The 14,161-nt window shown below is 50.6% G+C and overlaps 1 protein-coding gene across 1 annotated transcript; it reads left to right on the top strand.

Annotated features, from left to right (window-relative positions):
* The first annotated feature begins 109 nt into the window (after positions 1-109).
* On the top strand, positions 110-8,748 carry Glrx5 (glutaredoxin 5). Its single transcript, XM_076921269.1, has 2 exons — positions 110-430; positions 8,196-8,748. Exons 1-2 carry the CDS (start codon positions 148-150, stop codon positions 8,369-8,371), a joined length of 459 nt encoding a protein of 152 aa, XP_076777384.1. The 5' UTR covers positions 110-147; the 3' UTR covers positions 8,372-8,748.
* Positions 8,749-14,161: the final 5,413 nt, after the last annotated feature.

Raw genomic sequence — 14,161 nt, 5'->3', positions numbered from 1 at the left:
GATGTGATTGGTGGAATCGAGCCGTTCTTGTCCAATCACGAGACTCTTTCCAGAGCCTGTCCAATGAGAGCCTCTGGTGGGCCGGCCGGACACCACGGGCACTGTAAGCCCCGGAGTGGCCGCAGAGGCGGTGGACAGCCAGCGGGCATGAGCGCGTCCCTGAGCCGGGCGGCTGCGGCTCTGCTGCGCTGGGGGCGCGTCGCGGGTGGCGGCGGCCTGCCTGGAGCCGGCGTGCGGGCGGCGAGCTCCGGCGGCCAGGCGGAGCAGCTGGACGCGCTGGTGAAGAAGGACAAGGTGGTGGTGTTCCTCAAGGGGACGCCCGAGCAGCCCCAGTGCGGCTTCAGCAACGCCGTGGTGCAGATCCTTCGGCTGCACGGTGTCCGCGACTATGCGGCCTACAACGTGCTGGACGACCCGGAGCTGAGGCAAGGTCAGGCCGGTGGGATCCGGCGGCGAGGGCGCGGTGAACTTGAGCAGATCCCGAGGAGCAAGGACCCTCCCTGGTTGGGTAGCCACATGGGCGGAAGGTTCGCCTCGGCCCATCTCGGGGCGAGATGTTTCTGGCTGCTTAGGAGGGGGGTAGTCAGCAGCGTGATCCTTCTGAGCAGGTCGACACTGGGGAGTGGCTAGCTGAGAGGGGGACTCACAGCGAGTACCTCGGGGACACTTTGAGGGCCTGGAAGCCAGCAGCCTACTTGCCAGGTGAGGGACTGATGCTGAGTATGTAGGGAGGAGGTTTCAGGCTTGCCTGTGTCTGCCTAACGAGGTCAGAGGCTGACCTCTAATGTATAAGGCCTCGAAGGTCAGGGACTGTCTTGTTGCAGAGAGAGTTTCACCATAGTCTAGCTGGACTCAACGTTGGGAAAGACACGAACTTTGGTTTTTTAGGTACCGGAGCACCAAAGAACAGTGTGTGAGGACTGGACATGGCAGAGTCTCAGCGGGAAGAGGGAAGCCACTAAGACTTATGACCCCCGACCAGATTAACTGCAGCTAGGTTGAGGCCTATAGGACAGGGGACAGAACAGCCAGGCCTGTAGCTTTTCACTGGCCCTCGAGGCAAAGGAGACTGCATCCAGATGTCTAGTTGAAATCCTTTATTATACAAAGTACCACGCACCTTTCTCTCAGTCCTCTGCTTTCTCTGAGTGGAATGGAGAGAGGCCAGGATTTTGGTCCTGATCCTTGGCAAGAATTGGTCAAGGTGGGCAGAGTAACGTGAAAGCTGCCCTCTGCCTGATCCCTACTCCTCCAGTGGAATCTGGGGAACCCTGCATTCTAGTCCCGCGTTGTCTTCCTGATCTAGTGCTCTAGTTTGGTCACTGTGCTGAAAGGAGACTTTTCTATGTTAGAATGGAGTATGCAACGTTCGAAATTACTGATTATAGTTATTCATTGTATGGTCATTCTTGATGAGGCCGGGGCTGTGGAGAGCAGGTTTGGCTTGGAATCCGCTGTGGTGGGCCTGCAGCACAGCCTAGTTCCTTCTCAGTAAAATGAAGATTGTGACGGTGAACCTGGAAGAGTCCACAAGGAAATGAGAGAAGATAATTATAGCTGGGCATAGTAACCCCCAACCAGAGGCAGGAGGATCACCAGTTCAAAGCCAGACCGCACTGCATTGTGGGCATTTCCCCATCCCCTTCTCTACTGTATATAATGTTATCCATCCTCTCTGGCACAGAAGGCACCCACTAAGTGGCAGCAACTTTATTATTAAACCTGATGGCTTTCAAAGGACTTTTCTCCATATTGTTAAGTGGCTGACCCCACACGTGTTCCCTGGGATAACATTGACGGTCCGAGCTCTGGGGTAAAGCAGAGAAAGGAAGGCGAGTTCATGAATGCTACCAGGACTGATGGCAAGCCGTGCATTGTGCTCAGGACCCTGTGTTTTTCCTCCTCAGCTAACATCTGGCTGCTTGTGAGGCTCTGGGGTTATCTGGCTCAGGGCACACTGTAGCTTTGGGTCAGACGTGGCTCCTTGCAGGGGAAGATAAGCAGTTACTCTGTAGCCTCTGAGCTGGGACTTACCTGCCTGCGGTTGCCCTGCAGTTGGGACTCTTAGCAGACAGCTGCATGGTGGATCTCTTGCTTAATACGGAGTCTGAGGGTCTTTGGCTTAGACTTTATGCTCCCCTGTTGAGTGTAACTGAGGTTTGATATACCGGGTACAACCAGTGTGCACAAGAGTAGCAGGACCTGTTCTGTCGTCCATCTCATGTGCCCGGCCCTCATCAATAGGTGCTCAAACTGGAAACACAAGAATTTTAGCTCTTGCCTTTTTTTTTCTTGTTGATATTTTGTTGTTGTTGTTGTTACTCAATTTTATTTATTTATTTTTCTTTTTTTAGACAGGTTAGTCAAGCTAGCCTAGACCTCATGGTGTATAGATCAGGCTGGCCCAGAACTTAAATTGTTCCTCCTGTTCCTCAAGTGCTGGTTCCAGGTGTGAGGTACGGCCCGGCTACGGCCCCTGAATTTCTTGACTGCTGATTTCGTCGGCTTCTTAGTTAGTTTCATTAGTGTGTTCTCCAAATAATTAAACTTACGGCTTCCTGTGGCTTAGAACAGGAAGGTTAGTGGAAGGGCTGGCTTTCAGAATGGGCAGGGTGATGAGAGTGTCCCCCTCTCCCCTCCCCACCTCCCCACCCCTGGGGCCTTTGCTAGCCAGGTTAAGCCTTTTCAAGAGGTCTTTGTCCACACCCAAGTTTGCCAAAGGGCAGGCCTGCGGACGGGCAGCTCATGCTCACTTTGGCAGGCAAGGAGGGGCCCTCTCACCTGTCCCATTGCAGCGTGTGGCCGTGGCCACGGTCCGTCTTTTTCCCTTGTGCTAGAGTTTTCAGAGGGCCCTGGTTCTCACCCAGGACCCAGGACATGCTATGCAGAGAAGCCTTCTGGTCCTCACTTTGATCACCTGGGGTACACACAGGCCCCAGCCACAGGGCACAGTGCTGGCTCATGGTTTCTTGGGCAATCCTTTGGTTGTGGCATTGTGGGGTCCTTCCTGTCTGCGCAGAGCATCTCCCCCTGGGAGGGCAGGGGCCTGGCTCGCACAGTACGCTGTGCTGCTCGGAATGCCGCTTGAGCAGGGCAGTTTTCTGTGACTTTTGTTCTGTTGAGGGAGGCTGGTGCTATTCACAGTCACAGCACAGACTTCTCTGCCAGTCTGATAGTCCCCGTGCCCACCTCTATGTGTTCATTAAAACAGGAGCAGTGTCTGCCAGGGTAGGGGGCTGAATGTTTTTGAACACATGGTAACTGTTACCCCATGTTTTCTTATCCTTATAACGTGCATACTTTTCTTTTCTTTTTTTTTCTTTTTTTTTTCTTTTTTTTTTTTTTTTGGTTTTTCAAGACAGGGTTTCTCATGGTAGCCCTGGCTGTCCTGGAACTCACTCTGTAGACCAGGCTAGCCTCAAACTCAGAAATCCGCCTGCCTCTGCCGCCCAAGTGCTTCGTGCATACTTTTCAACGCATAAGCTTATATATGGCGTCGCCTTATGTGTGTACATTACATAACACCGGCAGAGTAGCTGGCCTTAGCTGTCACTCTGGACATGTGGATGACTCTAGAGCATTGGGAGTCCTCCCTGCTGGTTACTGAGTTTTGTCTCTCAGAGACTGGCTCTCATGTGTATTAAAGCCCTTCTCTGAACCCTGCTGTGCCCCACCTGTGAGCTCTGTTTTCTTCAGCCTCCTCCTCCCCGTGGTCCTCCCCCCTCCCCCACTCTCCCCCACTTCTCCAACATTCAAGGAAATAGTTAGGTACTTACTACTCCGGCGCATGTTGGAAGTTAGGTGCTCAGCTGTGTGTGCACGCTTCTGTGGGCCCAGCCATGTGCTGTGGGCGTCTGGCACCAGCACTTTGGAAATGTAACAGTCAGTGTTGGAGCTAGTCTGAGGTGGAGACAGCTTCCTCTGTGAGGGGCCGGGCAGGCTGTGGGCTCTCAGGTTGCCATTGCTTCTGTTGCTCTGTTGTTGGAAGCTGAAAGTCGATTTGGATGCTGTATAATCGGTGAGCAAGCTGAAAACTTTATTCACAAAGGCAGGAAGAGGTTTAGCCCAAAGCCAGCTTGCCCTCCCCACCAGATCTAGAGGGTCCCACGTAGGATAAGATGCATGTGTAAGGTGTCTATGACTACATGGCTCATGATGGGGGTGAACCGACAAGATGGACTCCTGGTCTGTTAGGAGCCTGGTTAGCAAATGGTAGTTCAGTGACACAGGGTAAAACTACACTGTGCTGAAACAAACTAGCTTCTGGTGTAGTTGGTATGGCTAAATGCCGAAGCGTATTTGGTCAAAAGTAAGTGGCAAGGAGTACCAGTGGCACAGTAAATACTGTCTGTGTATACTGATGTCAGGTGTGAGCCAGTCTCGTGTACTGTACATGCGCGTGCGGTGAGCAGGTCAGTGGAACAAGCTGTGCTGAGGGTCATGGGTCCAGAGGCTGGCTTTAGACTGTGGAAACCGAGATGCTGTCCTGGATCCAGCACATGCTAACTCTGTGACTTGGGGTAACTTATCCCCTCGGAACCCTAACTTGTTCAGTGAAACAGGGACAATTACATCATGCATCTGTATTGGTTAAATAGGGTTATTTATGGAAAACACGGAGTATGGAGTGCCATAACCCTGAGCTCTGCAAGTGCTACTCTCCCCTTACTGCATGGAGCACCCTGCTAGTGCCATTCCCGTGTTCTTTCCCCATGCTCGCTGTTTCCTGTGTACACAGAAAAGCACTTCTGTGACGAACAGGGCAGAAGCCCCTTGACGGGCTGGGTACACATACACCATAATCCATACTCAGTGAGTCAGGCACTTCAATAGGAAGTGTGTCATTTCAGCAGTCAGGTACATTTGATCTCAGTAAATCCATGAGGCAGCGTGGACTTTGCAGCCGACGACACTGAGACTGGGGGATTCTGTCACCTCTCCGAGGCTGCATCTAGATGCCAGCGAGCCCAGTCTGCTGACCTGTGTGCCCGAGACCTGTCTGCTGTTTCCAACCTCTGCTGTCTTCTCCGATCTCTGCGGTTTCCATACTGAGATCCCCACCCCCTCCGAGGTGGGAGACATGAAGGAAGTGTAACCTTAGGTTAGGACACACCTGGGCCAAGATCACAGAGCCTGGCATGTGACTCTGGGAATTAGCTCACACCTGAAGTTCTACTGTGAACTTTATCTGGGGACCAGGAAAACCACGACAGTGTGGTGTGCTTAAGTGTTTCCCTGGAGACAGCACCTTTTGGAAGTGGACAGGGCAGGGCAGGTCAATTTTAATACTTGTTTTCTTTCTGGCTTGATAACGTATAGTGCTTGGGAGGGCCACAGGCATGGCTGCAAGTGCCCGTGGGTCTATGCCAAGTGTCCTCCTCAGTCGCTCTACCCAGTTTTCTGAGTCAGGGTCTCTTACCGAACCTGAGCCATACTGGCTGGCCAGCAAACCCTAGGGACTCTCCTAGCTCTGACCCCAGAGCTGGGAGTTTACAGGCATGGGCTGCTGTGCCTAGCTCTTTGTCATGACTTCTGGGGGCTCAAACACAAGGCTTCATGCATGCAGGGCACCCACTTTGGGAGCACAGCCACCTCCCAGGATTGTCTGACTGGAAGTATTGTTTGCTTGGCTTGTTTGTTTGTTTGTTTGTTTTCTTTTCTTCTTCTTTTTTTTTTTTTTTTTTTTTTTTTTTTTTTTGATGGAGCAGTGATATGTGAACCGAGTCCCCAGCTTCCTAGCTCGATTTAGGGGGACTCGAATTCAACACCTGGTCTTGAATTTGATTACTGTCTAGACTGGTTCTCTAATATTCAGGAATTCCTACCTGTCACTAAATAGTGCAGTTTTGAACAGTAAGTGGGAAGTAAATAAGCCATGTTTAAACAATCCCCATGGTTCATTTTAGTGTGTAAGGCATAGAGTTCTCGTGATGAAGAACTTTACTCCCTAGGAAGAGTCAGCTCGAACCTAAACTCTTGAGACTCTTATTCCAGGGCTGTGGCTCATGCCTGTAACGCTCTAAAGGTTAAAGCAGGAGTGACTTTGCAAGTTTGAGGCTAGCTCGAGCTACTATGGAGTTCGAGAACAACCTGGGCTAAGCAAAAACAAAATAAAAAAACTTCCAGCAAGCAACAGTAACAGCAACAAAAGTGACCCCAGTGGCCTGTCAGCCTGTGGCCTGGAACTGCCAGGGAGCTGCCGAGTGTCCTTGAGGCAGAGTTCTTGAAATGTCAGCCATGAGGCAAGACAGGGGGCAGGGTGGAATTGTGACATTGTCTGGTCTGAGAGCCACTTGGTGGCAGCTAGGTGATGGGTGTTCTGGTGCAGGACCTCAGTCACAGGCCTCAGTAGCAGAGCCTCAGGTGTGGGACCAGCCCAGGGCTTGAGTGAAGTGAGGTGTTACCGTGCGTCCAGCCTTTCTGGCTTCATCCACCATGAGGGACTGTGTCTGAGGGCACACTGTAAGCTTAAGCAAACCCTGTTTCCCTTGGATGGAAAACAATTCATTGTAAGACAGTGGCACTGTTTAGAGTTCAGTGTGGTTTGGGGCAGGCCTCAGGCAGCAAGTATATTTTCATTTTGATATGTTTCAAAGCAGTGGGCCCTCAGCAAACGCAGTCAGCAAGCTTTCTGTGGAGGAAGGCAGGGGTGTGAAACACAGAGGCCACAGGCAGGCTCCAGTTCAGGAGACTCAGAGAAACTGTGATCGTCATTTCCACACGTGCCTCTGCCATAAGGGTAAAGGATTTGCAGCTGATACATAGGCTATTTATGTTTGAGGGTCAAGTTTAAGGTACAAACCAAAAAACCAATCAGCATGACCACATACTGAGCAATGCTCACAGTTCTGCGCACCCACAGCAGTGCAGTGGAAGCCTTGGGTTCTAGGTAGTGCAGTGTGCCGGGCACTGATGCTGTGGAGACCGGCAGGATTTGCCCTCTAAGGTGGCCTCCCCCCTTCTTGAGAGGGCCTCTCTGTGAGGTCCAGGCCTGCCTTAGCTGGGTGCTGCCTTTACAAGTGTGGGCCACCACGCCCAGCCTGTGACTGTTTCTCAGTGTTCACTGTCTGGAGAAGCAAGATAAAAGCTGTAACCCGGTCTCCCTCCAGCACTGTCATTTACAGCAACTCAGTGCTTTGTAGAGAAAGACAGTAACTTTAAAAAGAAAAAATATATTATCTCTAGAGACCATTGTGATGTAACTAACATTTGTTAATTATATTTGGAAAACACATATCGATTGATATGATAGTAAGAGCAAGTCTTGTGCTTCAGTTTGTCTACATCAAAAGCTCACCACGTGGCTGGGTTTAGATTTGAGCACTGCTGTGTGTTTTTGGAAGCACCTACTCACTTGGTGTGTTTATTTGTATGCTCATTTTTGCCTTTTAAAAACACCTGTCTATAGTACTTACGCCTTTGTGAATTCGTTTGTTGCTGAACTGAACGTACTTGCACTCACACTGCCAAACTTTGGGCTGTCTTCCCAGCTCTTCATAGTGTGTGTGTGCACACATGTGTGCATGCGTGCAGACAGACAGACACACACATACAAACACACACACAGAAGCATCTAATACAAATCACCACAAGCTACATATGTTCCTCATCAGGTTCTGCAGAGCCCATCCAGGGAGCTGAGCCCTGGGCTTAGGAGTCTTGTGCCATAGACCAGAGTTCTTTGCCTCTCCTCACTAACCCCCAAAGGTAAAATGCATTCAGTGTCTTAAGTGCCAGTCTGTGGTGGCCCTCACCACTCAGAGCGGCAGGAAGAAGACAGAGGTGGGGTCACCCAGGCAGCCAGTGAGCCCAGGGTGGAATTCACAGCACATTAGAAATGAAGCTGACATTTCTTCCCTGAAAACATGACCTGTGTGGATAATTATAGCGTTGCCTGTCTCGAGTGCCTTGGTTAGACAGTCCCGTTCCCCGGCGTGAGTCCCCTGGCTGATGCGTCTGTTTTACCAAGAGCCTTACCCAGTTCTCACGAAAGCCTCAGGAGCTAAAGGTTGAAAGAGAAGCCGAGGGACGTGCTGCTGAGTAATGTGCTGTCCATTTGGCTCTGAAACTCATCGCTGTCCGGGGGTGTGGGAGGGGCCTGGATTTCTGCCAGGAGTGCTGGATGTGGCGTTTGTGGTGGAAGGTTCCCTTGCTTCTCTGATCATTTCAGTGACTCGTCTTCCATCTCTCCACAGGTATTAAAGACTATTCCAACTGGCCAACCATCCCGCAAGTGTACCTCAACGGCGAGTTTGTGGGGGGCTGTGACATCCTTCTGCAGATGCACCAGAATGGGGACCTAGTGGAGGAACTGAGAAAGCTGGGAATTCGCTCTGCCCTGATGGATGAGAAGGACCAAGACTCCAAGTGAGGCCTCCGGGCCATCCTCGGGGCCAGAAAAGCCTTACTGCGTGGTGGTGTCCTGTTGCTGTGAGCTTGCGCTGGGCCTCCTGGCTTGCAAGTGGGCAGGTGCTTTTCCTGTCTCTGGCCCAGAACACCCTCTGGTGAACTTACAACCACTGCACTGTAAATCGATGTCGTGATCCTGTGTTGCTGTAACCCCAATCTGTTCTTACATTGAGTTTATTCTCTGCCAGCTTCGGGAGTCGGTCCTGATCTTGTGGTTTGGGTTGTAAAGATGGCAAAGCCCCCGATGTTTTTGTAACTTCCTCTAAAGGGAAATGATGGACAGAGAAGAAAATGTGGTGGCTAGAGTGTTGTTTTTTAAAAATAAATTGCCAACACAGACGTGTGTGTGAGTAATTAAACCCAGCGAGTACAGATCCGTAGGATGTGGAGAACGAGCCGCCTTTCTTTGTATTTTCTTCCGTCCTTCCCCGTCTCTCTGCCACCCTCTGCCTCTCACGCCCCTCTCTCCTCCCTGCCCCTCCCTCCCCCTTTCTGTGCAGCCCAGGCTGGCATTGGCTCATTATGTAGCCAAAGGTGGACTTGACCTTCAGAGCCTCTAGCCTCCACCCTCCAGGTGCTGAGATGTCAGCCATCTGCCACCATAGTGCTGAGAACAGGATCCAGGGCAGTGTTCACGCCAGGCAAACACTTTATCAACTGAGGTACAGCCCCAGGACCTTCCTTCGTCCTCTTATTTTGAATAATGAATCAATAGTGACTCTGATATTCACCATTAGGCTGCTATGACATTCTTTTAGGCTCCTGGGCAGCGCCTGTACAGCGTGTCCTTGAGCCAGGTGGTAAGGCTGTGCTGGAGGGATGTCCCCTCTAGATGGGAGAAGGCATCAGCTGGCCTCTGAAGCATTTTCTTTCTCATGAACTAGGGTCTTAGAGGAAATCATAGGAACTGTGTCTGTCTTCCAGTACAGGGTCTTGGTGGGACTTCTCTAGGGCTCATCCGTCCAGAGACTGGTATGGAGGACCCAAGTCCCCACCCTCACCTGTGACACACTTCCCTTCCAGTGTGTCTGGCTCTGCAGGAAGCCACTCAGTCTCCTAGAGCCTAGAAGTCACAGAGTCGGGAGAAAGGCTGCCTTTTCCCACGAATAGGTCACAGAGAGTGAATAGTGGCCTCCCAGAAGCTGGCCTAGGGAAGTTTTCTGTGTTCAGACATCTTTAGCTCCACTCCCTTCCTGAGGTAGGGTGGAAGGCTGGTTGGGCCTCCCTGCACACAGGGTATGCTGGGCTCCCAGGGTTTGGGGTTCAACACCAAGCCACACCCCCAGCTTCATTAGCCATATTGAATTCACTTTCAGGTAGGAGTCTGAGAGGAACCATCTTTCCAGCCCAAGGCTCAGGACCCAGTGAATAGAACACTAAGAAAGCCACTCTCCACACAGAGGAAGTGAGTCACTGGGGGTGGGCCTTGAGGCCTTATAGTCCACCTACTTCCTATTCCCTCTGTGCTTCCTGAGTGTGGTTGTAATGTGATCAGCCAGTCTCCTGCCTCAGCTGCCATGCTGTCTCTCTGGAACAGTAAGTTGCTTTTGTCAGGTTGTTTTTACCACAGCATCAGGAGAAGTCAAGCCAGGTACCCTGTCTGTGGGGAGATTGGGGATAAGGGAGGAATCTGTCTGTAGAAAGGCTTTGCTGATGTAAGTCTCAGCGCCAGGTAAGAAAGTTTTGTCTCTGCTCCTGAGCTAGATGGGAAAATACACAGTCACACGAAAGACTTACTTCTTTTTATAAAAGTTAAAAAGAATAGATTCAGCACTCGACTTGAGAATTGTCTAGAATGTTAAAAAGAGCACTTAGGGCTGGAGAGATAGCTCAGTGGTTAAGGAAAACTGACTGTTCTTCCAGAGGTCCTGAGTTCAATTCCCAGCAACCACATGGTAGCTCACAACCATCTGTAATAGGCTCTGATGCCTCTTGTGTTATGTCTGAAGACAGCTACAGTGTACTTATATAAATAAGATAAATAAATAAATCTTTAAAAAAAGAAAGAAGAAGAACCCTGAGGTGTACAGTAGCTGATCTGACAGCAGGAAGAGGAGTGGAGGGGGAGGGACTAGATCCAGGTCTCTGCAGAGTTAGTTATACAGACATGGGGAGACATGTACATGTGTATGGAGAGTTGTTCATTTTTGGTGACAGGGTTTCTCTGTGTAACAGAGCCCAGGCTGTCCTGGCATTCACTCTGTAGACCAGGCTGGCCTTGAAATCACAGAGACTGGCTTGCCTCTCTCTGCCTTCTGAGTTGCTGGAATTAAAGGTGTAGGCACCACCACATATTCTTCAGCACTTGCTGTGAGAGTCAAAGGTAGCTGACTCAAGAGCTCCTGCAGGAGTTTAAGCCAATAGACAGGTCCGTGTGGGGTGGAGCCTCTTCCCCAGCTTCACCCCGACATTGTTGGTCCCCTCACGCCACACTGAGGCACTCCTTGGGGGCTTCCAGGTAGTGTCTGGTGAAGTGATTACACAGCCAGGTTTGCTCCTTGGTCCATTCTCTGCTCATCACATGGGGACATGTTTTATTGGTGTCAGTTAAGGATTGTGGATTGTGGATTGTGCATGCGTGCGTGCGTGCACACTCTTGGAAGTCTCTGCCTTGTCGCAGAACGTGGTTCATCAGGACTGGGAATGTACCTCCATCAGTAGAGTCCCCGATACACAGGAAGCTCTGGGTTTAGCCCCCTGTACCACGTTAGTGCTTGTAATCACATCACTTGAGGAGAAGATGCCGTAGGGACAGACATTTAAGGTCACACTCAGCTACAGAGTAGGTTTGAAGCCAGCCTGGAATGCAGGGGTGAACCTGGTCAATGCCTGGTTGCCTCTAATTCATCTTGGAAGGTAAATGACACAATTGAAAACTTGTGGCCAATATCACAGGGGAACAGCATAGCTGCTGTGGGGGATGGGAGGATGTGCTTGTTACACAAATACATTTTGGCAACTTGACACTGTCTCAACTGAGAAAGTGCCTCCATTGGATTGGCCCAGAGGGGCGTTTTCTTGATTAATGATTGATGTGGTGGGACTCAGCCCATTGTGGGCGGGGCCACCCCAGTGCCTTAAAAAAAGCATCCTGAGAGTGCCTGGAGGAATAAGCTTGTGTTCCTCCATGCTCTGCACAGTTCCTGCCTCCAGTCTCCTGCCTCCAGTCTCCTGCCCAGATGTCCCCTTAATGATGGAGTTTGACCTGGGAGTTGTGAGGTGACATTAATCCTTTCCTCCCCAGTTTGCTTTTGGTCATGGTGTTTGTCACAGTAAACTGAGGCAGAAGGCACTGCACAGGTAGATTCTGTGAGGTTGGGTAGGTTTGATATGTGGCCAAAGAGGTTGGTTTTTTGTTTTTTTGTTTTTTTAATTTATTTTATTTATAGGAGTACACTGTAGCTGCCTTCAGAAGAGGGCATCAGACCATCAGATGGTTGTGGGCCACCATGTGGTTGCTGGGAATTGAACTTCAGACCTCTGCAAGAGCAGTCAGTGCTCTTAACCACCGAGCCATCATTCTCAGTCAAACCTGTGAACGATGCTGCCAGCTTTCTCTAACAGACACCCGTACTAGGGAACAAGGGTCTAGTGTTGCTCAATTTTGGAGGTTCCAGACCATGACGAGGTGGCCCTGTTTCCCTGGCCCTTTGGCAAGGTAGTAAATACATCTTACAGCAACGTGTGAGGTGGGGCAATGCCTCTCTCAGAGCGCGGAGAAGGAGACTGCAGGAGGTGTTTTTTCAAGGGCATGCTTCAGTTATTTAAAGAGTTCCCACTAGACCTGCACTTTTTAATGGCCCCTCCATCTCTCTTGAGGTGCAACTCTGGGGAGAAAGTCTTACCACAGAGACCTTAGAGTTATTGTAAGACCCAAGCTGTAGCCTCTAAAGCAAAGCTCTGGGCTTAAGGTGGGCGTAAGCGATACTGTTCAGCCCACCTGCTTCCAAAACGTTAATGTGTGGGATGCCTTTACCCTCATCCCCAGAACCCGTGAATATGTTACCTGGGACCTAGAAGGTGTGCTTTGACTTCGAGATAACAGATGCTCCTGGGTCCTCTGGGTAGGTCCTGGTCAAGTGTCCTAGCAGGGGGAGCAGGGAGGTCAGAGGGCCGAGATGTAACCACGGGTATCCTTGATGGTGACAGACGGGGGTTAAGTGCTGTGAATTGTAGACTGTAGTCAGCCTATAGAGGCCAAGAAGCATGGCTGGGTGTCTACTCTGCAGCCCACGTAAGGAGCACAGACCTTGATTTTAGTCTAGCGAATTGGATCCTGGACTTTAGATTTCTAACTGTAGGATATAAAATCGGCGTTTGAAGCCATTAAGTTTGTTTTGGCAGTGGTAAGAAACGAGTGTGTCTGGCTGCCTTTATTTTATTTGTTTTAAATGGTGGACACCATGTGGTACAGCAGCTGGATAAGAGGACAGACATGTTACTGAGAGTATATATTTCATTGACTCCTCACGAGAGAGTAGTGGACACGAGGTAGTATCTCCTTTTTTAGCAGATGACCTCACAGAGGGTCTGTGAGACCAGGCTACACGTCTGAGGTCACTGCCCAGTGACGGCCCCGCTGGAGTGTGAGCCTTTATCCGCATGCTGTACTTTGCTCTGGCTGCCGGGCTACATGAGTGCACCCTGGCTTGCCTGGGTGTGGCACAGCTCTGGTGAGGGCATCCGAGAGTGAGCTCCCCGAGTGAGCTCCCCGTGCCCTGAGAGGAGTAACTCTTACCCCAGAGTCTATCTTCATTTCCTTAACAAGAGCCAGGAAGGCCAGGTCTTTGGAACCTGCTCCCTGCTTGCCCATGGCCAAGGACTTGAGGTAGAAAGGTCCTAGTGTCCCTGGTCACCCATGGCTAAGGACTTGAGACTTCTGCAAGGAGGTAGAAGGTCCTAGTGTGGAAGGCAGTGTGTAGGCCTTGGGAGCTGGGGACGGGATGGACAGACAGACAGCAAACGTGATGTTCAGAAAAAGGTACCAAGACTCTATGCGGTATATGGACCTGTAGCTGGGCTTGCCTGGTGGTGTGGCACAGCTCTGGTGAGGGGGTCCCCTATGACATTCCAGGAAAGGGTTATGTAAGGCCAAGGTTTCCCTGCACCTCTTCCCCACCGCGACCAGCCTCCCCGGGTCTATTTCTGCCTCACTTAGAGTCTAAGCTCTCACTTCCCGTCTCTCTATTCCTCCCCAGCCCTCACCCTCCTTTCTCTGTTCCCCCTCCCCCCAGCCTTACCCCCCCCCTTACAGTCCCCCTCCTCCACACCTAGCAACACGGTCAAATAAAATATGCACTTTCATAATCCCACTGGCTTGAAGTTTAAACCCGCTAATTTTTATTTCATTGAACCGAGGCGAGCATATAATTAACGAAATGACTGAAGTTGTCTCCTGCCCCTGACCTTTCCGCCCTTGTTTCTTTTGCCTCTGTAGCTCTCAGCATTCCCGACACTATTTCTTCAGTAAGCATTTTCAGGTCCTACCTGAATTCATTCATTCATTCATTACAACTTAGTGAATAAAAATGTAGTGTCTTTATTTTGTTGCCAGTCTGACTTCTGATTCTCACGCGATTATAACAACGGTGTTTGCATTATTATGCCTATTAAAAATGTTTATTAATTAATTTATGTGTTCTCTCCTTCCACCATGTTAAGTTCTGGGGGTTGATCTCAGGTCATCAGACTTGGCAGCAGGCGCTGTAAGGGCCAAAGTTAACCTGTAAGCGTCACTTGGCCCTCGAACAGA

This window comes from Arvicanthis niloticus, chromosome 23 (assembly GCF_011762505.2).
Source record: "Arvicanthis niloticus isolate mArvNil1 chromosome 23, mArvNil1.pat.X, whole genome shotgun sequence".
NCBI classification, from domain to species: Eukaryota; Metazoa; Chordata; class Mammalia; order Rodentia; family Muridae; genus Arvicanthis; species Arvicanthis niloticus.
Note: the sequence above shows the minus strand (reverse complement) of the source record. Positions and strands in the feature narration are given on the sequence as shown.

Coding starts and splice junctions, on each gene's coding strand:
- Glrx5 (XM_076921269.1), top strand. CDS start 148: ATGAGCGCGTCCCTGAGCCGGGCGGCTGCGGCTCTGCTGCGCTGGGGG. Junction 431..8,195: donor CGACCCGGAGCTGAGGCAAG/GTCAGGCCGGTG, acceptor ATCTCTCCACAG/GTATTAAAGACTATTCCAAC.